The following is a 26482-nucleotide window of genomic DNA, read 5'->3' on the forward strand; positions in this document are numbered from 1 at the left end:
ACACTTGTACATTGTCTTTTGTATTGCACTTTTTATATGTGAATTGTTTTGTTTTTAATGTTTGTGACACCAAGGACTACAGATGGAAATTAGCATTTTGCTAAATCTGGTTCAGCCATCTTTTTAATGTATCTGCACACTGTCCTTCAAATAAATAAATAAATGTTCTGTATCTAAGATGTTGAAGTTGGTCCTATTTGCCGATGATACTAATATTTTTTGTTCGGATGGTAACTTGCACAAACTAATGGAAACAATAAGTTCAGAAATGGAAAAATTACAAATGTGGTTTAAAAGAAACAAGTTAACATTAAATTTATACAAAACAACAACAATGTTTTTTGGAAATAGGAAGATAGATAATGAAATAAAGGTGTCAGTGGAAGGAACTATTTTAGAGAGAGTACTGCAGAGTGCATTTTTTGGGGTAATAATAGATGATAAATTAAACTGGAAGGAACATATTAAATATATTAACACAAAAGTAGCTAGAAGTATGGCAGTATTATCACGAGCACGGGAAGTATTAGAGTTAAAATCTCTCCAACAATTACACTTTTCTTTGATATTACCGTATTCGACTTACTGTGTAGAGGTGTGGGGGAATAATTACAAAAACATACAACCCTTAGTTATTCTTCAAAAACGAGCAGTTAGAATTGTGCACAAAGTGGGATTTAGGGATCATACAAATGATTTATTTTCTTTCACAGTCTAGATTACTAAAATTTGAGGACTTGGTGGAATACCAAACCATGCTTATTATGTTCAAAGCAAGAAATTATCAATTGCCTCCAAACATTCAAAACTTATTTAGTGAGCGAGAAGGGAATTATAACCTTAGAGGAATGGCAAAATTTAGACACGCTAAAGTGCACACTACAAGGAAGAGCTTTTGTGTTTCAGTCTGCGTGGTCAGATTATAGAATGGGCTGAGTGAAGATTTAAGGCAATGTTCAAATATTGGGCAATTAAAAAAAAAAACTGTATAAATGTCATTCTGTCCAGATATAGCAAAAGAAAATCCTAATTAATGGTAGTAGTGGCTATATGTATACTTTTTTGTTGATAGAATGGTTCAGTACTGATGTACAGGAAAGACTATGGTGACAACAAGAACAAGAAGAATAAGAATAACAAGAATAATGAAAATATAATAATAATAATAATAATAATAATAATAATAATAATAATAAAGAAAAATAAGAAAAAGGAAAAGTAGTTAATACTAAGAAGTAAAGTGAAAGGAAGCTGGGTGAAATTTTTGTTCCAAGTTTGAATTAGAAGAAAGGGGTGGGATTAAATAAGTGTACACTTCTTCCCACATCCCTTTTGAGAATGTTCAATGTTTATGTGGATATTTTATTTTATTTTATGGACTGAAAAAGTCACAACAACCACCTACCTCTCCTCATTGGCACCGAAGCGGTGGAGAGCGTGAGCAGTTTTAAATTCCTGGGGGTAACCGTGACTGAGGACCTGTCCTGGGGCGATCACATCACCTCAGCCGTACGGAAGGCCCAACAGCGCCTTTACTACCTGAGGAAATTGAGGAGTGCCCACATTTCCAGACCTCTGATGTTGAACTTTTATAACTGTGCCATCAGTAGCGTTCTGACATATGGACTTTTAGTGTGGTTCTCCAGCTGCACTAAGGCTGACCAGCAGGCACTCCAGCAGGTGGTGAAAGCAGCCGGTAGAATCATCAGAACGACTCTGCCAGAAATCAGCACCATCTACTCCACTCGCTGTCTGAGAAGAGTGCACAACATCCTGCGGGACCAAAATCACCCTGCGCACCATCTTTTTCATCTGCTGCCCTCAGGGAGAAGGTACAGCTCCATACGGACCAGAACATCCAGACTGGCCAACAGTCTGTATCCACAGGCTGTGAGGCTCCTGAACTCTGCCCCTCTCCCCTCTCGGCCCCCCTCTGCCCCCCTCTCACGGACAAAAATCACATCCAACTCTTAATAACGAACTGGTTGCATTGTTGCATTTTGTCATCATTCTCAGGTCCCTGTCTGTATGTCCCTGTTTTGTGCACCTTACTTGACACCATCATGCTGCTACAAGAACTGTCTCATGTTGTACTGAAGCCACACTGGGTTAATGTTTACACTTGGGTTTAAGGGTTATTTATTTATGGGTTTGCACTTTATGGGATGCTCCAAACGCAATTTCGTTGTTCTTCTGTGACGACTACAAATAAATTGAATTGAATTGACTGTAATGGACATGTACTACATGATTTATGAACATACTCAAAAAAAAAAAAATCATTTCATTTCATCCTCGAACAAAGGCTTCCTAGTTGTGCCATGGCTGACACCTCACAAATGAACACTGGAGATTTATTCTTAGTTAACTGTGGACAGCGCGGGTAAAGGGTGTGTTGCTAGCCCAGTTTCCTGTGTGTATACAGTGAGGCAAATTAGTATTTGAACACCCTGTGATTTTACAAGTTCTCCCACTTAGAAATCATGGAAGAGTCTAAAATTTTCATTTTAGGTGCATGTCCACTGAGACATAATCTAAAATAATCTTGGTACAGTAGCCTTTGTTTGCAATTACAGAGGTCAAATGTTTCCTGTAGTTTTTCACCAGGTTTGCACACACTGCAGGATGGATTTTGGCCCACTCCTCCACATAGATCTTCTCTAGACCAGTCAGGTTTCTGGGCTGTCGCTGAGAAACACGCAGTTTGAGCTCCCTTCAAAGATTTTGTATTGGGTTTAGGTCTGGAGACTGGCTAGGCCACTCCAGAACCTTGATATTTTCTTACGGAGACACTCCTTGGTTATTCTGGCTGTGTGATTCGGGTCATTGTCATGTTGGAAGATCCAGCCACGACCCATCTTCAATGCTCTAACTGAGGGAAGGAGGTTGTTCCCCAAAATCTTGCAATACATGGCCCCGGTCGTCATCTCCTTAAATACAGTGCAGTCGTCCTGTCCCATGTGCAGAAAAACACCCCCCAAAGCATGATGCTACCACCCCCATGCTTCACGGTAGGGATGGTGTTCTTTGGATGGTACTCATCATTCTTCTTCCTCCAAACACGGCGAGTGGAATTAAGACCAAAAACTTCTATTTCGGTCTCATCTGACCACATGACTTTCTCCCATGACTCCTCTGGATCATCCAAATAGTATAATAAACTTATGACGGGCCTGGACATGTGCTGGTTTAAGAAGGGGAACCTTCCATGCCGTGCATGATTTTAAACCATGACGTCTTAGTGTATTCCTAACAGTAACCTTGGAAACAGTGGTCCCAGCTCTTTTCAGGTCATTGAAATTGTCATTGGTCATTGTCAGCTCCTCCTGTGTAATCCTGGGTCAATTCCTCACCTTTCTTAGGATCATTGAAACCCCACAAGGTGAGATCTTGCATGGAGCCCCAGTCTGAGGGAGACTGACAGTCATGTTTAGCTTCTTCCATTTTCTCATAATTGCTCCAACAAGTGGATCTTTTTTCACCAAGCTGTTTGGCAATTGCCCCCATGGGGGAGCCTGCTGGGGGAGCTAACTGAGGGAGCCAGCGGACCCTTCAAACACCCATCTCCTTTGTAACCACCAAAGTGACTTTAAATGCATTCAAAATCTCATATTATTAAAATATAATAGAATTATGTTCAAAGTTCACACTTAAACACATTCAGAGGAATTGACAAAAAAGATTGAACATATCTGTGTAATCCCTCAGTCGTCCAGGTCTGATTCATCACAAAAGAAAAATAAAATCTGTCAACTGGAGAAAACGTTATAGGAGTGAAGATGTTTTGCTGCTCATCCAAGCCACTTCAATGAAAGACAATCTTTCCTTGAACAGGAATGGGTGCCTTATACGTCATCTATTCCTCATCTATAACTCCATCTTCAGACCCAAAACAAAACAAAGAAAAAGAACAATAGGGCTAGCCAAGATGCTATTAGATGTGAAATCACTAATTAGTGGCTTGATTGACTATACTAAGTAGGACTCAGACACAGTGCACACTTAGGGCAGCACGATAGACCCAGCCTACAAACAGAAACTGTGGACAAGAGGTTTTGAGTTTCAGTGTAGTTAGCGCCTCCCTTCAGGTAGATATAAGGAAGTGTCCACCAGTAATCTGGCCAGAACTGAAGAAGCTGCTTGGATGAGCAACGAAACATCTTCACTCCTACAATGTCTTGTCCAGTTAAGAGATTTTATTTATATTATATATATTATATGATATTTATTTATTCTTTTGCGAAAAAGGCTGGACGACAAACTAATACAAGGATAGCAAGTATTTCAGAACATGTACAGATCTGAATGACAAGTTTGGAAACATTTTGTGGAGGCCATTGTGGCATTTCCTATGGTAATTTAGCTGAATTTTATGGCAAAAATCACTGTTTACAATCAAATTATGAAACAATTTATCTCTGTTTTGGAAACCTATGACTAAGAGCCTTGTAGGTCACTATAACCTCCTTGATCATATCAGGTCATAGACATTAAGCAAGGCTGTTTAGCATTTAGGGAGACTAGAGGGAATATCAGCTGTCACAGAGAAGCACCAGTGGCAAAAAAAAACAAATAAATAAAAAAAACAACTTGTGTTTTTAGGCAAGACACTTCACCACATTGCCTGCTATGAATGTGGTGTGCATGAGTGCTGTGGTGGTCAGAGGGGATGATGGGGCAGATTGGCATCCACAGTCCACCCCCAGGACGGCTACATAATTATTAGCTTAACACCACCAAGCGTGGAGTGAATGAATAATGTAGTGTAAAGCATTTAACCCTCATGTTGTCCTCATATTCTGTATACACCCGTTGTCCTCCTAGTCAAAATTACCCGTCTTCACTAAATCCCCAATATAAGCAGTTTAATTGAATTTTAAACACCAAATTTTATTTTGCTTGAAGAAACATTCACCACAAAATGTGTGAATACTTGAGTTTTCCCTTTTCACCTGTATTTCTATAGCTTTAGAAACAAAAATGTGCAAAAATGAATTTTGAATGCATTTTTAATCATCCCAATGAGTCAGATTCTTCTGATTTTATTTATTTTTGCCAGTGAACAATGTAAGAAAGTATACAAAAAAAACAAAAAAACGATATAACTCATTCAACTATTTAGCACATTTAGGGCAGTATGCAAATGCACAGCTCTTGCAGATATACTGTGTGCTGTAGGTGTAAGAAATATGTGTTTTACAGTCCTCCTTTGGCAGGCAGAACTTGCATCTCTTCCTCTTACTTGCCCCAGGGGGCAGCGGCTGTTGCAGCTGGATCCTCAGGTTGATCAGGAGTTTTTGCACTCTGTATAGCTTTGACAACTGCTGCAGAAGCTTCTGTGTGGGGGACATGCTTCCTTCCTTCAATGAGTTGAGTTATAAGAGCCTTTCCTAGCTGCTCCAGGACACCCTCCTCTTGTTCGTCTTACGAGGCATCCAGGTTGTGTTGATCTATCTCCAAATCACAAAGGCATTGGAAGGAAAGGAGGAAACATCAATGATGTTGTGGAAGATGATCAGGGGCCTGCGGTCTGTCCTCCTTCTGCAGCTATATGTTCAAATCACCTTATCTAGGTTGTCCACACCTCCTTTGTTACAGTTGTAGTCTAGGATGATCGATGGCTTCCTGTCCTCACGATCGCTAATGCCTGCGTCTGTGTGCAATGTGCTCAGAAGTACTACATTCTTATTTTTCTTTGGGATGTAGGAAACTAGGGTGGTGGTGGGCGTGAAAGTAAACTTTGATGAGAAGACCTCTCTTCTCCTTTGTTGCAAGCAGTGCAGGTGGGAGCTCAGGCTTGTTCTTTCGAACTGTTCCAACCATGGTGCTCTTCCTCTTCAGGAGCTGCTGTCCGAGTTCATAAGAGGTGAAGAAATTGTCACATGTCACATTGTGACCCCTCAGTCCCTCTGTCTTGTCATCTTCAGGATTATTTTTTCTATTGCTGGTGTGACGAACAGGTAGAATGTAAAGACAATGTCATGGGCATGAGAAACGGCATACCTTGTGGGTCTTGTGTAATGTCATCTGCAGCACCTTTATAACTTCTGGAAATCCACAGATCAAAGGCACTGTCCACGAGAAGGCCACCTATCTTGTCTTGTTACATCTGCTACTGATTGATCTGAGACAGAACTAAAACATTCTCACATTCTGCGGTGTGTAAATAAGTCTGTGACCGTGAATAAAGGCAACAATTCACTTTTTCTAAAGTTTGGGTCAATCTAGGAAAAGTCAAAAAATTTCAAGATCAAAAATAATCGTTAAGGTGATTTTTTTTTTTTTTTTTTTTAAACACAGTGGCGGATCACTATGACCCGAGGACAACATGAGGGTTAAGTATCTTTAAAGGTGCTGTATAAATCCAATACATTATTATTAGCCTATTTTGTTCATATACAAGAAATTCATATTGAAAGTGTGTTTTAATGAGAAAATCATAACCCATCAATAGCTTTAAGCCTACAACTATGCTTGCTCACCCTCGCACTCACCTCCTTCTGGCAGTACTTGATGGCGAGCTTGAGCCGCGCTAGCTCATTGGTGTTTTCCTCTAGTGGGTTAACGTTGTCCTTGTAGTTCAGTATAATTTGCAGTTCTCTGGTGCTCCGTGTCTGGTCTAGCAGCTCTTTAGCAAACCGTTTACAGTTCTTGGACAACTCCTCATACTCCGACTTAAACTCATTCTCCACCTGGCTCAGCTCCTTTAACTCCCAGCTGAGTTGAAATGCAGTGAGAAATGGGTCTTCGCTGGACAGGGCGATGAGGGAAGGGCTTGCTAAGGCCTTGTAAACATTGAGGCGTGATCGGGAGGTTCGGAGGCCATCCACGTCACAGGAGGACATACACTCCACACAGCCACAGCGCACGTCATGGGGCTGGGGTATGGACACACCGCGGGCTAGCAGCAGTTTGATGACCTCGTAGTTGTTGGTGTGCGCGGCCAGGATGATGGGAGTGATGTCTGGTGTAAAGTCCGAGAACTGCTTGTCCACAAGCATAGCTGGGACCTGAAAGTAACAGATATATGTGAGGGTCATTCAATAAATAAGGTGAATTTTTCGGTATAAGGACTTTTAATACAGTTAGAAACTTACTTTTTTACTTGACTTGTTTTTCACATGAATTTAATTTCTTTTGCAGATTAAAAACAAACAAACTTTGTTTTGGCGATTAACAAAGATGGCCAACCAAGAAGCATGCTCCAGGATTGAACAGCGGTCAGTTATCAAGTTTTTGGTTGGTGAAGGGTGCAAACCTGTTGAAATTCATAGGAGAATGTCAACTGTGTATGGTTCGATCACCTCAGGAGACCTCACTTCTGTAGGCCTCCCAGGCCTGCCTTTATCCTCAACACTGCTCCCTCCTTCTTTAAACAATTTAGCCCACTTGTAGACATTGTTTTGGCTGAAACATGTGGCACCATACACAGTTGACATTCTCCTATGAATATGGGTTTGCACCCTTCACCAACCAAAAACTTGATAACTAAAATGTAATTTTTTATCCAATGCACGGCTAAAGCCTCTTCCTGGACCTGCTTTGTATGTACTGTGTCCTTTATACTATTATGTTATAGGAATGCAAAATAAAAAAAAAATAAATAAATACATTTTCCTAGTTTACACAAAATTGCCAAAAACTGACTAAGCATTATGCTATTAAAACATCATATACACAGTTTAAGAGAGAGAGCAATGGTCTTAGTGTTTAGTTTACTTTAGTTCTAGGTTAAAAATATGAAAGAAAAAAAAAGTTCATTTTAAATTCTTTGCATTGGTCCAAAGTTTTACCTCACTTGCCGTAGAATTTATAAGCTCTTTTCGCAACTCTTAAAAGGCCAATACAGTACTCCTAACAACAACTAGCAGGATGCAGAATTTGCATAGGATAAAAAAATAAAAGGTACACCAATACTGATGTTGCAGACATTGGTTCCAAGATATTAATTGGTTGGGCCTATCAACTGATGCTGTTGTTAGTGTTAATGTTTCATAATGTTTGATGTACAAAGCCGTACAAAGGAATTTTTATGCTTTCAGACTGTTTAGAGTTCATCATATGTCCAGATCACCAAAACGCACAAAAACTACATCAAGTCCTTCAAAAGCCAACCATTTTTGCAAAAATTAGAGATTTTCATACACATTTTCATACAAAATGAGTGCTTTGTTAAGAGCTGTGGCCCGTCGCCCCCTGCCCTGACTCCAGTATCCTAGCATGTATCTCTGCATATTTGTTTTTGCCAACATGTCATCGCCAACAATGAGTCAATGGGCAAAACCCATTGACTCAATGTTGACAAAGGCAGCGCGAAGCACTCATGTCCCCAAGCACTCTCCTGGCATCAACTCCTATCCAAGCACCCATGCCACAGGCGTGGGCCATATTTATTATTGCTAAAATGAATGAAAATGAATAAGAGTCAAAGGGCGAGCATGACCAACATTGACCCCACAGTAATGTGGGGAAAATCAAAAGCTTTCAAAAAACGTATGTCATTGTAATGCTATTGGATATATTGTTTTTTTGCGCCAAACTGCCAATGTTATCCTAATGGGAGTGATCCCAAATTTTCCCATTCATCAGAAAAATATTAGTTTCATGAAAATTCATTGTGCCAAATTTCACATTATTCCATGTCATCCTGATCAAAAAAGTCACATGGACCCATGTCATATTTTTCACTGGGTTGCCATGGCGGTGCGCCAAATTGCCCATGTTATCTTAATGGGAAAATTTCCCAATTTTCAGACATTTCAAAATCTTATAACTGCTTATTACCTTCAAAGAAGAATGTGAAATTTGGCACAGTGACTCTTGAGGTCGTCCGTCAAAAAAGTCCAAGGGGCCAAGTTTGCATTTTGCAGTGTTGCCATGGCGATGCCTGAAAAAAAAAAAAAACACGTTTTTGCATTTTCTGCATCAGCACTTCCAATGCCTTTTGACTTTGACGACAAGTGCAGCTCAAAGCCGCAATAAAACAGAGGCAAGTGGTGTGCCAGCGCCACCCACAGGGAGTCCTGGGTCGGCCAAGTGCGAAGCACGGCCCGCGAGGGCCGTTCGATGCCACTTGCGGCTTTAATTTTTATTTCTTCTTCTGCTCTTTGAGCAGGAATTTGACCCTCTGAACATATTCAAAAACTCACAAAATTTTGCCCAAAATTAAGGTCTGGCGAAATTTTTTTTTAATAAGTTGTATAACTGAGCATAAAAAAATGGCACGACATTACAAAATACATTGCGTCATTGGGAGATATCACAACGTCAACTTTGCCGTAGAGCCACGAAATTCAGCACACGCATTCTTCAAATGATGCCAAACAAAAAAGATATTATGGCCATGCTCCCTCACAAACCGGAAGTCAGCCATCTTGCATAAAAATTCCGAAATGCTAATTCAGTCAAAAAAGTCCAGTTTGTATTTTGCACAGAGTTGCCATGGCAATGCCTAGAAAAACCCATGTTTTTGCATTTTGTGCATCAGTGCTTCCAATGGGAGGAGCTCGGAGTAGAGCTGCTGCTCCTTCACGTCGAGAGGAGCCAGTTGAGGTGGCTCGGGCATCTATTCCGGATACCTCCCGGATGCCTCCCTAGGGAGGTGTCCCACTGAGAGGAGGCCCCGGGGAAGACCTAGGACACGCTGGAGGGACTATGTCTCTCGGCTGGCCTGGGAATGCCTCGGGATCCTCCCGGAAGAGCTGGAGGAAGTGTGTGTGGAGGGGGAAGTCTGGGCCTCCAGGCCACCCTGCTGAAACTGCTGCCTCTGCAACCCAGCCACGGATAAAGCGGAAGAAAATGGATGGAGCGCTTCCAATGTCTTTTGACTTTGTTTGATGACAAGTGCTGTTCAAAGCCGCAATAAAACAGATGCAAGTGGCACGCCAGCTCCATCCTCAGGGAGTGCTGGCTTGGTTGAGTGCAAAGCACAGCTCGGAAGGGCCGTTCAATGCCGCTTGCGGCTTTAATTTTTATTTTTTGTTCTTCTGCTCTTTGAGCAGGAATTTCAACATATTCAAAACTCACCAAATTCAGGTCTGCTGAAAAAATTATATTATATGTTGCATAATTGAGAAGAAAAAAAAAAATGGCACAACAGCGCCCCCTGCAAAAGTCAAAATACATTGTGTCAATGGGAGACGTCCCGATGTCAACTTTGCTGTACAGCCACAAAATTTGGTACACGCCTTCATCAAGTGATGCCAAACAAAAAATATTATGACCATGCACCCTGACACACCAGAAGTCGACCATCTTGGATTTATTTATTTAAAAAGGGACAATGCACATTAGTAAACACCAGTAAAAAATAAACGTTTAAATGTACCGAAGTTAGCTGCACAGCTAATTTTCATTCGCAGTCCCTCAACATCTAAAACGGGACAAGAAACACAACCAACAATCAAACAACTCCACAGATCACAAAAAATTCACACTCCATACGGCCTAAAGTGCCTATTTATAAAGTGCGTATGTGGCTAAAGTGCTTCCAGTAATTTAAAGTGCTGTAGTGTTCTAATAAATAAGTTATTTAGTTTAAAGCCAGTTCAGTCCAGATGTGTTAGTCGTCTCCTGCCGCTCAGAGATGACCAAGGCACTGGAGTTTACAGAGCGCCCTCAGGTCCTAAAACATTCATACATATATACATATTAATAGTAAAAAACAGTAACAGCATAGATTGCCGGGTACATGTATGCATGCACCGCACAACAACAACAGTAAAATGAGTCTGTTAAGACAATCACAGTAATGCTACATACGTATATGTATCATGTACATGAGGTCTGAACAGCTCTAATGGGAGCAATGTTGATTAGATTTGAGCCATTTTTAAGGTGTTATATGTAGAGGATTCTTTTATTGTGTGAGCAATATTATTCCAGATGTTACAGCCTCTGATGGAGGACTGACTGTGCGAAAGTGGTACACCTATAATGAACCTCACAATCACCTCTAGTAGTCGCCCTGGTATTCCTGCCAGTGGTAGGTTTTTGTTTAATGAATTGATGTAGTGGTGGTGGTGCGAGTCCATGGAGGATTTTGTATATTGTACAAGCATACTTAGTGTTTGAAATTTTCAAAGCTCAATAAATTATGTTTCAAGAATTTGACAGTGGTGATATGAAATTGGTTTCTTAGCAAAGATTTTTAGTCCTCTTTTATACAGTGATTCAATCTGTTTAAGTGCGGTGTCACTGGTCAGGGTCCAATTAGTGAAGCAGTATTCGATATGTGAAAAGATCAGAGCAGGCAGAAACATTCTTGCTGCCTTTAATGTCAATGACCGTCTAATATGTCGGAAGTTGTAAATATTAAATTTAATAGATTGAGATTTTTTAACACGTTTTTTGAAAGTGAGGGAGGAGTCGAGAACTACACCGAGATAGTTGAACTCTTGTACCAACTTGAGCTCCTCTCCCTTCAGAAATACTTTTGAACTTTTAATCTGCTTAGAAATTTGTTTTGAGAACATCATACAGTTTTTTTTTTATTTAAGAGTAGACATGATTTTGTGAACCAGTCTTGGACTTCGGTCATTACAGATGTTAGGATGTGACTGGCTTCTTGTGTGTTTTTTGCAGGTGTGAATATTACAGCATCACCGGCGTACATTTGTATGTGAATGTTTCTGGAAACATCCGGAAGATTATTTATGTAAAGAGAGAACAGAACTGGTTCCAGTAGGGACCCTTGTGGGACCCCTACTGTGCACTCCAGGTATGGCGATTTGAAACCGTTGACCATAACACTCTGTCTTCTATTGTTCAAATATGATTTTATCCATTTGAGTGCTTGATTTGAAAAATTTAAGTGTGAGTTTGGCTAAAAGAATCTTGTGGTCCACGGTGTCAAATGCCTTTTTTTTTTTATCTATAAATACTGCACCAACGCAACTGCTTTTGTCCAAGAAAGATTTTATTTTTTCTATAAAAACACTAATTGCAGACTGTCAAATGATGGGCACGAAATACGAACTGCATGGGGTGTAAAGGTGTATGGCAAATGTTCAGGTGTGCAGTCAGAAGTTTGACAATTCATTTCTCTATTTTTGAAACAATTGGCAGGATATCGATTGGCCTATAGTTGTTTTTGTCTCCCATCTCCTGCTTTGAAAATAGGACAAAGACACCGACCTTCCATGCAGTTGGGACCATGGAATGTCTGATTGATAGGTTTACCATGTGTGCGATTGGTGATATTAGTGCATCCTTGTATTCTTTAAAGAAGCTGGCATCAAGATCAAAGTCTTTAGCTCTGGATGTATTTAATTAATCTATTATTTTATCTACTTCTGTTGGAGTTATTTCATCTATGTTAAAAATTGGTAGTTCAGGACTGATTGGACAAAACTCATGTTCTGGTGGGTTAAACTGTTTAGATATATCCTGCACAGAATTTGAGGAAATTATTTAGCTCAGATGCAACAATGGAAGGGTCTTTTACTAACTTATTGTTAATCTGTAACTAACTCATCACTATCTTTTTTGTTTTGTTTACCGTTAAGTTTTATTTTATTAATTTATTAATATTTTATTCATGAATACTGTTCCATATTTTTTATTGTTTCCCTTTGCACTTTCAATAATGTTTGTAAAGAAGTTTGCTTTCGCTTTACGTAGTGTTTGTGTTACTTTATTCTAGCCTTTCTGTTTGTCTACAGCAGGGGTGTCCAAACTTTTTTCACCAAGGGCATATTGAAACATATTTGAAGCGAAGGGCCATAAACCAGTGTAAAGTGGTGCATTTAACACAGTTTTGAAAGAACCATTTTACCGTTATAAGACTTGGATTATTATTTTTAGGTGTGTGTCACAATGCAGTGTGATGTTATTCAGGTTACAGAGGTAGAATCTCTTCAGTTTGTAGTAAAAAAATGCTTTCTGATCAATTGGGCCAGTTTAGGAGGAGGCATGAGGGCCAACAAAAATTGGTCTGAGGGCCACATTTGGCCCTGGGGCGTAGTTTAGACATCTACAGTCACACCCATTTTCAGAGATAGTTTTAGAAAATTATCCCTTATATTCATTAGTTTCCTGCATTCAGTATCCAACCATGGAAGATAGTTTTTTCCATTTCTTTTTCTCCCCTTAGTGGAGAAACTATTTATTGTTGACCTAAGTGTTGTTAAATAATTACTGCAAAATTGGTACAAAATAATCTCCTCAAATGACCTACAGTCAGTTTTATTAAGTGCCATTTTTAGATTACTCTGTTGATTCTTTGGAATAAATCTTTGTAAATTGTGATATATTTTTGTCTTTACTAGAAAATTATTCAAAAATCCATTCCCATATAAAGAAGATTGCATTATGGTCCGATAGTCCTGTAAAAAAGTTATGTCTGTGTGATTCGTTCTGGTCTATTTGTAAATAATAAAATCAGTTTTTGTTTCAGAGCGGTTGGTCACTCGAGTTGGCTTATCTATCAGTTGTATAAAGCCAAAACGATCTGTTGTTTTTTAACAGCTTCCTGTCCCAATTTATATTAAAATCACCAATTAAACTGATCTATTTTTTGTGGTTACGCAGTTTAAGAAGCTCTTTAAAGGATGTATAAAAATGTTTATTTGCTGAGGGCTTTCGATAAACACAAATAACTGTAATTACCATGTTTGCTGATAACATTATGTTCACCCCTACACCTTCTAGTTGGAGCTCTTTAGGCATTTCAAATTCACTACATTGTAAGTGACTTTTAATGTACAAGAGAACCCCCCCACCCCGTCTCTCTGTCCTTTCTGAACATTTTGTAACCAGGCATGTTAACTAAAGCCTCGGCTGACGAGGGGGATAACCAAGATTCTAACAGAGCCATAAAATCAATATTGGAATTAACCATTAAGTGCTCCATTTGTTCCTTTTTGGAGGCTAAGCTCTGTACATTTAAATGACCACCAAGTAACCCTTTCTATTTATAGAGTGGATCCCAAATTATTTTTGCTTGATTCAGAGTTAGAAATAGTTTACAGGATCTATATCTCTTCACAATTGATTTTATTATTTTATGACCATTTGTCTTGTTGTTGTCGACATAAGAATTAGGACGTACTATTTGATGGATGATCTGGGAAAGTCCCTTGGTGTTGGTTGGTGATTCTGTTTCATTGCTGGGTCAGTTCGTATTAGTCACTGGTCCGTCGTTGACCGCTGATAGCGTTAGCTCCCCGGCTAACGTCGCTGGAGGAGGTGGAGGTCGCTGCACTGCTGGGCTAATAGCTGTAAGCACGACCCCATCGAGGGCCTTCGATGGTCCGCTGCTAGCCACTGGTAGCGTTAGCCCCCCGGCCAACGCCGCTGGAGGAAGTGGAGGGCGCTGGACTGCTGGGCTAATAGCCGTAAGCACGACCCCGTCAAGGGCCACGGATGGTCCGCCGCTAGCCACTGGCAGCGTTTGCCCCCTGGCAAACACCAACTGAGGGAGTAGAGGCCACTCGGCTGCTGGGCTAATAGCCTTAGGTTCTGGTCCATTCAGGGCCACTGGTCCGGATGTTTGCGGACCTGGGTTTGATTCGACATCCCAAGCCAGTAACAGTATGACCGAGAAGTGCAGTCCAATGCAAGAGACATTTGTTACCGTATCACCTTCTTTTGTTGTTGTTTTGTTTGTACTCCAGTGTAGCTTACGAATGAGACTGGAAAAAGGAGGCGTTGACTGGAGGATTGAAATGTTCGAAATGCAAAGTCAGTGTTTTCGCTGCCCTCACATATTAATCATGTCATATTTTTCAATGGGTTGCCATGGCAATGTGCCAAAGAGCCCATATTATCCTAATGGAAAAATGTTCTAATTTTTGAACATTTCAAAGTCTTATAACGACTTATTACTGTCTATGAAAAACATGAAATTTGGCACAGTGACTCTTCAGGTCGTTCCTCTCAAAAAAGTCCAAGGGGCCAAGTTACTATTTTTCACATGTTGCCATGGCGATGTCTCAAAAAACCATTTTATTGCATTTTGTGCATCAGCGCTTCCAGTGTTTTCAGACTTTGTTTAGTGACAAGTACAGCCCAAAGTCGCAATAAAACACAAGGCAAGCAGTGCGTTAGCCCCCACCCTCAGGTACCGGGTCAGCCGAGTGCGAAGAACGGCCTGCCGTTCGATGCAGCTTGCGGCTTTAATTTTGAAATTCTTTTTTTATTCTGGCCCCAAGTCACTTACTGGGAGAGAAATTGGCCTGGGGCCAAATTTACTTACCTACACCTGGTTTACATGTTTGTAAATCTGATTGTGATCTGATTGTGATCAGTGTCTCACCATGCGTCACTGCAATTGAGAATCTTTGGGATGTACCATCATCAGCGCAAGATTAAAAATTAAGGCAACACTGGATGGAAATAAATCTTGTGACATTGCAGAAGCTTATCGAAACAATGCCACAGATAATGCATCCCGTAATCAAAGCTAAAGGCGGTCCAACGAAATATTAGAGTGTGTGACCGTTTTTTTTTTGGTGATGACTTTTTTTGACCAGGCAGTGTATTTATTGTAAATTAGCGAATAAAAGCTCCAGCAGAAAGCTTGTGTCTATCCCCTTCCTTTGTTGTGGTCGCACAAGCCAGGCCTTAACATGTGGAGGCCCGTCCAGGGCTATTTTGAATTGCGGAGTCGGTTTGTTTGTGTATTTTTGTAGTGCACGTGTTTTTGGAGGTGACCCAGATGCACTAGGGCCCAGCCTATCCGTATAACGGGCTGGTCCTCTGGCTCGACTCCACCTGGCCACAGCAGCCGATCACCAGAGCTTTGGCACCATTTGCACATATTTATTGTACATTATCCAATACACTCCAGCATAGAGCTTGAAACCTTTTCAGCCGTATCTGCCCCCTTTATTTGTTGCGGTCACATGAGCCAGGCTGTAACACTTCCATATGTACGGTGATGCAACATTTAGCACTTTTGTCTCACAGCCAGTTTATTAGTTTATTATAAATTTGTACTTGCTGTGGAAAAAGCAACTTTTTGATACTGGCACTTATTTGTAATGCAGCAGTTCTGCTCTGCATTTATACGTGACAGATTTGCATTTCACATGTGTGTCTCTAGCCATTAGCTGAAACATTTATGATCTTAAAATTAGGTAACTTGTGTTTGTCCCCATTTGTGTCCCATGGTACACTGAATGCTGAGGACGGGGTCGTGAAAGGAGTTGATGCTAGACTCTGCTAGAAGCATGGGATTTGGCTTGTGTGTTTTATCATTTTATTAAGAAATAATTACGTGGTGTAATGGTAATGTGGCCTATGATTTAACTGGAACAGAGATAACATTGGGAGCATGGATGTTCCATGGATGTTTCCGCCGGACACATGAGCCGGGCCATAACATTTCCATATGTACAGTGATGCAAGAGTTAGTGCTTTTGCCTCACAGCAAGAAGGGCCTGGGTTCAACTCCCTGATGATGTGGGGCCTTTCTGTGTGGAGTTTGCACGTTCTACTGGTGTCCCTGTTCCCACATGGTGTCAGAACTCAGTTGAAAATGACATTCCAAATCTCAGTGGAACTTTCCAGGTTAAAGATTAAAAGAAATATTCAAATAATAATTTCCCCAAAACTTAAAATATTTGAATTTGTTTGTTTTTGGCAAACGATTCATGCTTTGTAAGATTTTTTTATTTCATAATCGTATTTTCTTCCATCAGAAACAATTGCAGCCTGGACAGAGTGTCTGAAAATTGGTCTAATTGGATGGATGATCACATTGCAGAATAGTGAGCTCCAGCTAATGGCCTGTGGTTCAGATGCATGAGATAGTTCCAAGAAACCCTTTGTGTAGCTTTCTCACATATTACAGCACTGTATAAGAGTCAGATTTACAAGGAAAGCTCAAATATTCACCAAAATAGTCATAATAAAAAGAGACTTCTCTTTTAGCAAAATGTTACTTGACAGTCTAGGGAATTATGTTCTGTGGTATTAGAACACGGATTTGTTCTCCAATAAAATATATTGAAAAGCATTCTATGTTGATTGATTGATTACCATATCATATCAAGCTAAACCACATTTTCATCCTTTAACCTTGTTTTACAGTTGATTCTTAATAAGTTAAAAATGTTTGTCATTTTTGCATAAATATTAAAAGGTGCTATATGACACAAAATAGATTATCGTAAGCTTTAAGCCATGTTATGTCTTTACCTCATCAAAAACATACCTGGAGTTGTGTTTTGTTTACTGTTCCACCTTGTGACGTTACGTACTGGTAGTTTAAGTTACTGGCTACCTTTTACCTTTTGTTCAGTAGAAATCAGCAATTCCGAGGCTGAAATTATCCAAATGATTCTAATGATGATGTATGGAGTTTACAACACATTGGAGCACATCTTGTATTAAATAATAACATCACAAGGTGGAACAGAGTGTTGTCCACTTGAGAGAAGAACTGAATATGCAGGAATGGATGAACCAAAACAAAACTCTAGATATGTCTTTGATGAGGAAACAACATTGTAACATAGATTAGAAAATACCGTCATATGGACCTTTTAAATGTAAACTAAAATGTGTTGTCAAATTTAACCCTTGGCTTGGAACCAGATGCAAAAAAGTAAGTCAATGAAGTGAAGGTTAGTGAAGGTTGATTAACTTTTGACTTCTGAGTCTCACATTGATGAAAACCACACTCTCAGATAAGAACATGGTGTGTGAAGTGCCTTGCTCAAAAACACAATAGCAGTATTCTATAATTAGAGCACGAATCAAACAGGCAATCTTCCAATAAATAATCTGCTTCTTAATAGTAAATGTTGTGGAATTTCTAATAGTAAAAAGCCTTAAAGGTATAAACTCAGAGAAGTTGTCTTGAATCAAAAAGTCTGGTTTATTGAATCAACTGTGCACAATTGTCAAAGAGCTGTTGTCTCTAGCAGTGTTGTCTCGCCCTCAGCTGAGTATTTATACCATCAAAACAATCTTGCCAGTTTAGTCTAATCAAAGTGGCTGGAGGCCGCTAGATGCACGAACAAGAGATACACCCTATACATAACAGCAGATGGTATTGCGAAGGTTAGGTCGAAAAGATCCATAACAATACAAATAAAGATTTATACTAAAGGAAGCCATAACATAAATAAGTAGTCCTACTACTCCAGTGAAGTTTAAAGAAGTACATTTAAATTTTTCTGGTTAGGGGTTTTACACATTGATTTGTCATCAATTTTCCTCCTGCGGCCAAGTCCAGGGAGGTTGGATACAGTCTCATGGATCTTAAATATCTGATTAATATGTGCAACTGTAGTCACAGGAACATCATGCTGCTTGGAGATGGTCTTATAGCCTTTACCTTTAACATGCTTGTCTATAATTTTCTTTCTAATCTCCTGAGACAACCCTTTCCTTTGCTTCCTCTGGTCCATGTTGTGTGGTACACAGTATGTCACCAAACAGCACAGTGACTACTTGTAGCCCTATATATAGGCCCACTGACTGATTACAAGATTGTAGACACCTGTGAGGCTGAATTAGTGGACACACCTTTGGTCACATTATTTTCATTTTTTTTCTAGGGGTACCATAATTTTTGTCCAGGCCTGTTTCATGAGTTTATTTTTTTAAGTAATTCTTTTGAAGTCTGGTTGAAAAGCAATGTCTGACTTTCATTGGTTACATTTCATAGAATTTTTTATCTATCATTACTTTTGTCAAATTCAAGTTATTTCTGTGACCATTGTGAGTTTTTTTTCATTAACCGAAGGGTACCAACTATTCTGTTCACGCGTGCAGATGCCATTTGCTTAGAATCTATATCTATTCATCTCTATTCATCCTCTAGAAGGAGAAATTTAAAAACCTGCTCAAAAACTGTACATTTTATAGATCTTTCACAGATGGCCTGGTGGTGTCACCTTCTTGTCTCCATGGAGATAAGTCATTAAACTTATTTCCATGGAGATAAAAAGGTGACACACACTCTCATATTTCAATGGACTACATTTAGCTGTGATCACGGCAGGCATTTGCTGTGGCATTGTTTCGATAAGCTTCTGCAATGTCACAAGATTTATTTCCATCCAGTGTTTCATTAGTTTTTCACCAAGATTTTGTATTGATGATGGTAGAGTATGACCGCTGCGCAAAGCCTTCTCCAGCACGTCCCAAAGATTCTCTTTGAGGCATTGTCATATGCCTGTGCCATCAGGGAAGGAAAAAAATCCACTGATGTGTTAACCTGGTCTTTCAGTATATTCAGGTAGTCAGCTGACCTCATTCTTTGAGCACTTACTGTTGCTGAACCTAAGCCTGACCAACTGCAGCAACCCCAATCTATTTGCCTAGTTAAATCCAGGTGGTGACTTTGTTTTTGGCCAGACAATGTACATAGAGATGCAGAGAATCGATATATCAGCTGGCCAATATACCCGGCCAATAGTTGGACTTTTGAGCGCATCTCCAGCAACGGCTGATATTTTTGTTTCGCTCGATCAGCTGCCTAAAAATACACACAAAGCTTTATTTTAACACTTGAATATGAAGAGATAACTGTAATGTGACTAGAATGTGACTACACTGCTTTCTCAAATGTCTGTGGTAAAAAAAAAAAAAAAAAGTTGAGTGTGAGTTGGGAGTCAATTTAAATTACATAATTTTTGAAAAATGATCAAAATCACCCCCATATATCGACCTAAAAATAATCGGCAGAGCTCATCAGTCATAGGCTGCTCTGGATTGTAAACAATCACTACTGGCATTGGCCATGAAAAAACCCATATTGGTCAATCTATATTTAATCCTATATTGTCGAACACCCATTGAAAGCAATAACACCCCAATAGCAAAAACAAGCAGGTGGGATACCCTCCACCAGATAAGTCATCATTTAAACTCATTCAGTCCTTGCAGTGTCTCCTACATACCTGATGCTCTCCGCGTGGCTTCTTATGGTTCAGCAGCAGCTCCACGGCACCCACCACTTCCTTGCGTATGGCGTGGAGCAGGGCATCTCCCACATGCACGTTGAAGCTCAGCAGCAGTTCAATCATCTCCAGGTTCTCATTCTCAATGGCGATGAGCAGAGCTGTCCTGCCCAGAGGGTCCACACAGTTTATGTTGATCCTGAAGTAGATCTCCGCTTCCTCCAGGGCCTGCTTCACTGAGGCATAGTCCCCTCTTTCCACAGCCCCAAGGTACACCTTCTCCAGCGCAGACAGCTCAGCCTCAGCACGGATCACACGCAGAGGGATGCGGTCGCGGTATGAGGAGGTGTCGACTTTGCGGTAGTACAGAGACATGGCTGTCGGGCATGGGAGTCTGTAAAGAGGAAAAGGTTTTTTCTTATCTTGGGGAAATGGGAATACGTCTAGTCTATAATGATAATATCGAAGAATAATAGTTAGCCTTTCATTTTATTTTAATCAGACAGACATGTTACCTCGCTAACGGCAAGCCATTCTCAGAACTGTCATCGGCCTTGGTAGTGACATATACAAGTTGTTTTTACTTCCTGTAGGCGTGGCCAGCCTGATAGACCTGCCAGGTCACTCAGCCTGACCTCGCCTCGAGGTCCCTTGGAGGGTGCCCCTGCAGAGCTCCAAATTAATTTCATTTGGGTGCACCAAAACATGCTTTTATTTTGGTTTATTCTTTGGCAAAAAAGTTACATACTATGGCTTAAACATAGTTAACATCTTAGGACCTACGTGGACACCACATTTTGGGTTGTCTAGGCCACAATGCAATTTTTTTTTAGAAGAACAACATCATACAAGAACAGCAACAATGCAAATATATTCAATTTAGAATATTTTTTAAGAGTTTAGAATTTTTTTATTATTTTTTTTCTGTAAAGGCATACGTCTTCCTGCTCCTGTCAGCAGCACTTCACATAAGACACATTGTTCCAAGAGGCACAATTGTCGTTTCTCATTTTGTTTTTACATTTAGGACAAATGTTCCTGTGTTCAAGGTCTTAATAGTTTTTGCAAATCATTATTCAAATATTTTATCAAAATGATTAAAAAGTCCATATAAGGACATTCGTTTTACATCACTTTTCTCAGCAACTACATAATATAAAAAGATAATTCTTTGTTTTTACACTCACCAGGACCCAATCAGCCCAAATAACAGAGAACTTAATAAAGCATGCCACGCAAGAGCTCGGGTCTTAGGAGGTTAAAAGTTTATTAAATATGCCTCCTTTGAGGTGTCTCGGTTGGAAAATATGTGCCTTTGACCCATCCTTTGAAGTTCTCCACACCAGATTTGGAGCCAGGATCTATGACAAGCTGGAAGAATATGTGGAACACCCTCACACAGGCCTACCACAGTTTGGGAATCAAACATGGGACAGTCATGAAGAGAGGCAAGAGTGATTCAACCAGTATGCCATTGTGTCAAGTAGAACTAACTTAGGCCCACCTCAATACAGTCATGCAGCCACTCTCAACGTGGTCTGTGCCGCAGGATCCCATCAATGCCAAGATCACATGTGGCTCCCCAATAATAATTTGCATTTAATAAAAATATATATATTTCCCCTTCAGATATACATGTTAAACAATATATAATTATGCCCGTGGGCGTGATACTAATATAAAGTAATACATTAAACTAATATCTTATGTAAGGTTAATTTCAAACTTAATTTTCTTTTATGTTTGTTTTGTGAACAACCTTGGGGGCCATCCTGCAATGTCTTTGAGGCCCCCCAGGGGCACAGACCCCACTTTGGGTACCACTGCCTTCATGTATGATAGGTTATTTGTTTGTTTTTTAAGCTTATTTTCTGTGATGTTAGTTTAAGAAAGTCTGGTAAACAAAACAAAAAAATAAAAAAAATAAATAAAAAATAAACTAAAAAGAAGCTGAATTGCCAGAGCCTTAAACTGCAGGTAGAGGACACTAACAAGTTTTGCTCATTCAAATATGGACAGGCCATGCTCACGTGAAAGTTCAGAGCCTCCAGAATTCACTCATTACGCTGCAGAGGTTGCTCTAGCACTGATTCATGATTGGCTGCAGGTGCTGAGGTTTATGCAGTGACCATGCAGATCAGAGACAATCAATTGGATTTCATCACTGGAACAAACAACTCAAATGACATTTTGATAATCATCTTGAAAATCAAAACACCAATTTATGTGATCATATCAAATGTTTTTGTAACTAAGAATAAATTAGCATTACAATTGTTTTCAGTGAAAGATATGTTTGATTAGAGCATGTTTACCTCGTATCTGCGGACACAGATCAAGTCATGTTTATGAAATTGAAAATCGTACATATATTTCCTTTAAAGACTCGAAATAATAAATTGCATATCCTATCATATTAACATGTGCAATGCGCTTAACATCTAGACGACACCCAAAAAAATAAAACTGATCATGTTACAGATATTATAAAATAGGCATTATACAGGCGAATTTATGCTAAGACTTCTTCCAAGGCTTTTAACAACAGATAGCAACATTACCTTAACATAAAATGTCAATAGCAACGTTTAATTTACCGCGTTGACGAGTCCTGGAATAAGTTTCCCTCGGAGGCACCAGTTGCTGGTTAGACCTAAGTGTAGCGCTCCCTCGGCTCAGAGTGAGAAAAGCGGTGTGTCTCACACATCCTCCTCCTCCTCCAGTGTCTGTTCCTAGAGTCCGAGTCAAAGACATGTTACAGCCGCCTCTGAGCCCTCCCCTGCCCGCGCGCTTGCTCTCTGTCACTGGGACCATCAAAGAAAAGTAGTAGGAAGGGATGTATGTTGCGTAATGGCGCGCTACGAGGAAACCGCGAGTAAATCCAAAGGTGACAGCCTACATTTTGTTCCTCGAAGTTCCTGTAATGTAATGTAAATGAATGCAAGTAGGCTATTAGATATATCATATGTTTATAGCATACCAATTTAATCCTGGTTTAGTTGAATCCATAGGCCATAGGATTTCTCTGACAAGTATTGCAGTTGGATTGGATTTGCAATAAGTAGGTTTTTGTTCCGTTTTTAAATAAAAAGATAGGATATTTTGTTATTTGTACTAGTGTGTGTATGTATGTATATATATATATATATATATATATATATATATATATATATATATATATATATATATATATATTATATAAAATCTGATCTAACCGTCAAAGCTTGAAGGTGAACATGCTTTGACCTGGTCCTTGTTCACAGTTTCTGACTTAATGCTTTTTAGACCATAAAGGTGCACTATTTCTGCTGTTTTTCTTTGTGTTATTGCTTTTCCTGAAATTTTCCACAGTACTCCATTACATGTGTTTTTTTTCTGCTCAAACATTCCTTGAAAAACATGCATTCTGTATTTTTTTATTTTATTTTTTTTTACTGTGAACCAGGTCACCTTTCCACATAACTGGGTTGTAACTTGGTGGCAACAACTCTACATGGAGATAGATAAGTTAATGAAATACTGTGGACCATTCCAAGCAATAAGATCTTTATAGCACCAGCAGGTGGAAAACCCTCCACCAGAAAAGTTATATAACGCACTTAAAATATATTTCCTGACTTACATGATTTGCCATTTAAAAACCTACTTTACATCCCACTTATTGTCTGTTGTGGCGAAGATTTATGGAGTTATATGGCGATTGTGGCCACAGTTAATGTAGGCTGATAAAGACTGTTAGCCTATTGTCTTTTTGTGTGGCTGTATGTGTATAACAAATATTGTGATGTTTTTTTAAAGCTGTCGGAGTCCTCAGTGGAGTGAACATATGGTTGCTAAGAGACAACAGTCATCTATTTATTTGTGCAGAGGAGAAAGAGGAGAACAAGAATCAACCAACAAGCTGTTCACCTACAGTAAAGGCTTTATTTTAATGAATTCGGATGAATGTAATTGGTGAAAAAATTGTAACCTAAAATAGAAACAAGGACTTAGATTAATAGGCTAGAGCTCCTGCACCCTCCTGACTAAATCTGACATGGAAGCCATATTGGCAGTGATTAAGTGCTAATGAATGGCACCAAGTCTGCTTTTGGAGTTTTTTGGGGGTATTTTGACCTTAGAAGTAGACAATAATTTATATGACTTATATGATTATATATGAAATATAACTAATCACATTAAACATGAATGATCCTTACCTGGCACTGGTGTTACTTTTAAGAGTATAGATCATAGTCTACGTAACAGCTAAATCACTCAAGTCTATGTAACAAATACATAAAAAACAAAAAAAGTTGGTGGTTTTATTTTCTACAGTCATCATTTCTAAGAAGTCACTTAACATAAGCGAAGTAAATTAACTATGTTTAGCAAAAATATTTGGGATAATTTCTCTTTAAACTATTCTCTCTGCCAAATTGATATACTATAATGCTGATGACAATGTATAAACTTACAACTTTTTATTGTTTTGAGGCAATGGTTGAATCATTCAAATAAAACCAAATTGTAATACCAATGCAAAAATACATTCATAGCTTAATTAATGTACACCTTGATTAGCTGCTAGCCCATTTAACTGTCCATTAAATACACTTCTCCTGTTAATCTGGAGCTGTGTTGTAAATCCGGTAAAAGGCTCAGGCTTTCTTTATTTCCCAATAGCAACAATAATTCACAGTCTCTGAAACTCTGATTTAGTTTGTTCATTGCATCAAATGCAGTTTTTCAAGAAAAAAAGAAATTACATATGCATATATCTATTTCCTGAAAAAAAAAAAAAACAAAAAAAAAACAGTTGGGCATAAATGCTGTCAATAACTTAATGTCCAGTCCCACCATAGAATTTTTTTGCTTCAGCTATTTATTTATTTTTTTTTTTTTTTATTTTTTTTTTTTTAATAAATTATGGATGTTTTAGTGTGCCTCTAAATAATCAACAGTTTTTAGTTTTCTCAGACAGAGCCAATAGCTGTGATATAATGTGTAAATGGTACTGTGTGGACCTCGGATCTGGTTTCACATCACCACAAAATGTCTCTTTATGCACATTCATTAAACATTTAGACTTCCTGTTTTCTTCTGCAACATGTTTACTTCAGCTTTTATGTTTGGCTTTATCTAGTCTTAAAGGTGCACTAAATAATTCTCTGGCGGAGTGTCCACCACTTGCTTATGTCCATGGGAATGTTATTACTTAGGATATCTGAAAATTATATATAATTATGTGCCCCCCATCTTTTTCCTCATGACCCCCTGGTGGGTCTCAACCCTCACTTTGGGAATCACACAGTCTAATGGACCCATACTTTGGTTGGCTGACCGCCATAGGCTATTCAATTAATGATATGAATAACATGAATAATTCTTTCTGTATTGTGGTTGGTTGAGTATTTTGTGCTCTTGCATCTCATGCAAATGTATTTTTGTGACTTAAGTTCCCTGTTATAGGAGCCATTGTAAGAACTTTAGAAGAAATATAACATTTTTCTCTGAATGACTGATTGCTATGGAAACATTTTTATCACTCTATGGCAGTGGTTCTTAACCAGGGTTCGATCGAACCCTAGGGGTTCGGTGAGTCAGTCTCAGGGGTTCGGCGGAGGTCAAGACATGCACTCGACTCATGATTTGCGGACTGCGAGTGTCTCCAGAAGCCAGCCGTGTCCCAATTTGACAAATGCACCCTTCGATGTGCCTATTGAAGTACCAGCCCGACTTAAATGCGCCGTTCTTTGGTGGATTGAGACACGACATGAGACACGGCCAGAGTGATGCCCCAGCGCTGACTGGGAGGATCCCGGCGACAACTGTGCTCTGATTGGACATTTTCGACGGACCACGGAAGCACATTACCATAATGACAGTAACGTATTTAAAGAGCCCCATGCCTCTGCTTTGACATGCCGTTTGAATTTACACGAGAGCACAATTGGTGTGTGTTAAAATGTTAAAAATAATGAATAGCATAAATAAAATAAGTTCATTATTATAATACATAAGGTTAAAAATTAAAATAATTTCAGTGTGGTAGTATTAAAAAAGGTCATGTCTTTGTGAAAAGGTATGCATGTAATTTGTTGTTCATGCATTGTATTGGTTTTATTCTTTGAACACAGCGATGTTAATGCATGATTAATTTTGTGCACCAGTAAAACATATATGTGTCTTGAATTTGAAAAAAAAAAAAAAATCTAATTTTATTTTTCAATAAAGAAAGGTTCCGTGAATGTGCATATGAAACTGGTGGGGTTCAGTACCTCCAACAAGGTTAAGAACCACTGCTCTATGGGCTTCATATTTAGCCCTCGCCATTCACAAAGTGATGGCGAGGGGTATTGTTCTTCCATGGTTTCTTTTTATTATTATTCTTTTTTTTCCGCCGAAACGATCCCATTTTTCACCCCCTGAACATGAACGAAAAGTCCCACATATATATATATATATATATAGGATCGACCGGCTCGGCGAAAAATTTCATAAAATTGGCATCACAACAATGTCCAATGGACACAGGCTCGACAGCGCCACCTAGAAATTTCAAAATTTTCAAATGAATTGGGAGCTGACATGCATTTTTTGCCCTAGCTCGACGAAATTCACAACGGTGATAGAGCTCATGGAGA

The 26482-nt window shown here is 39.2% G+C and overlaps 1 protein-coding gene across 1 annotated transcript in view; it reads right to left on the reverse strand.

Annotated features, from left to right (window-relative positions):
• Positions 1-22651, reverse strand: part of LOC117379832 (short transient receptor potential channel 4-like) — a 66255-nt gene extending 43604 nt beyond the window's left edge. Inside the window, exons 1-3 of the mRNA XM_055225816.1 lie at positions 22454-22651; positions 19857-20250; positions 6495-7010 (exon numbers count right to left, since the gene is read on the reverse strand). Of these exons, the coding sequence (XP_055081791.1) occupies positions 6495-7010; positions 19857-20231 (891 nt within the window). The 5' untranslated portion in view covers positions 20232-20250; positions 22454-22651. The remainder of the gene's footprint in view (positions 1-6494; positions 7011-19856; positions 20251-22453) is intronic.
• Between the last annotated feature and the right edge of the window lie 3831 nt (positions 22652-26482).

Source organism: Periophthalmus magnuspinnatus, chromosome 13, assembly GCF_009829125.3.
Source record: "Periophthalmus magnuspinnatus isolate fPerMag1 chromosome 13, fPerMag1.2.pri, whole genome shotgun sequence".
In the NCBI taxonomy this organism is placed as follows: Eukaryota; Metazoa; Chordata; class Actinopteri; order Gobiiformes; family Gobiidae; genus Periophthalmus; species Periophthalmus magnuspinnatus.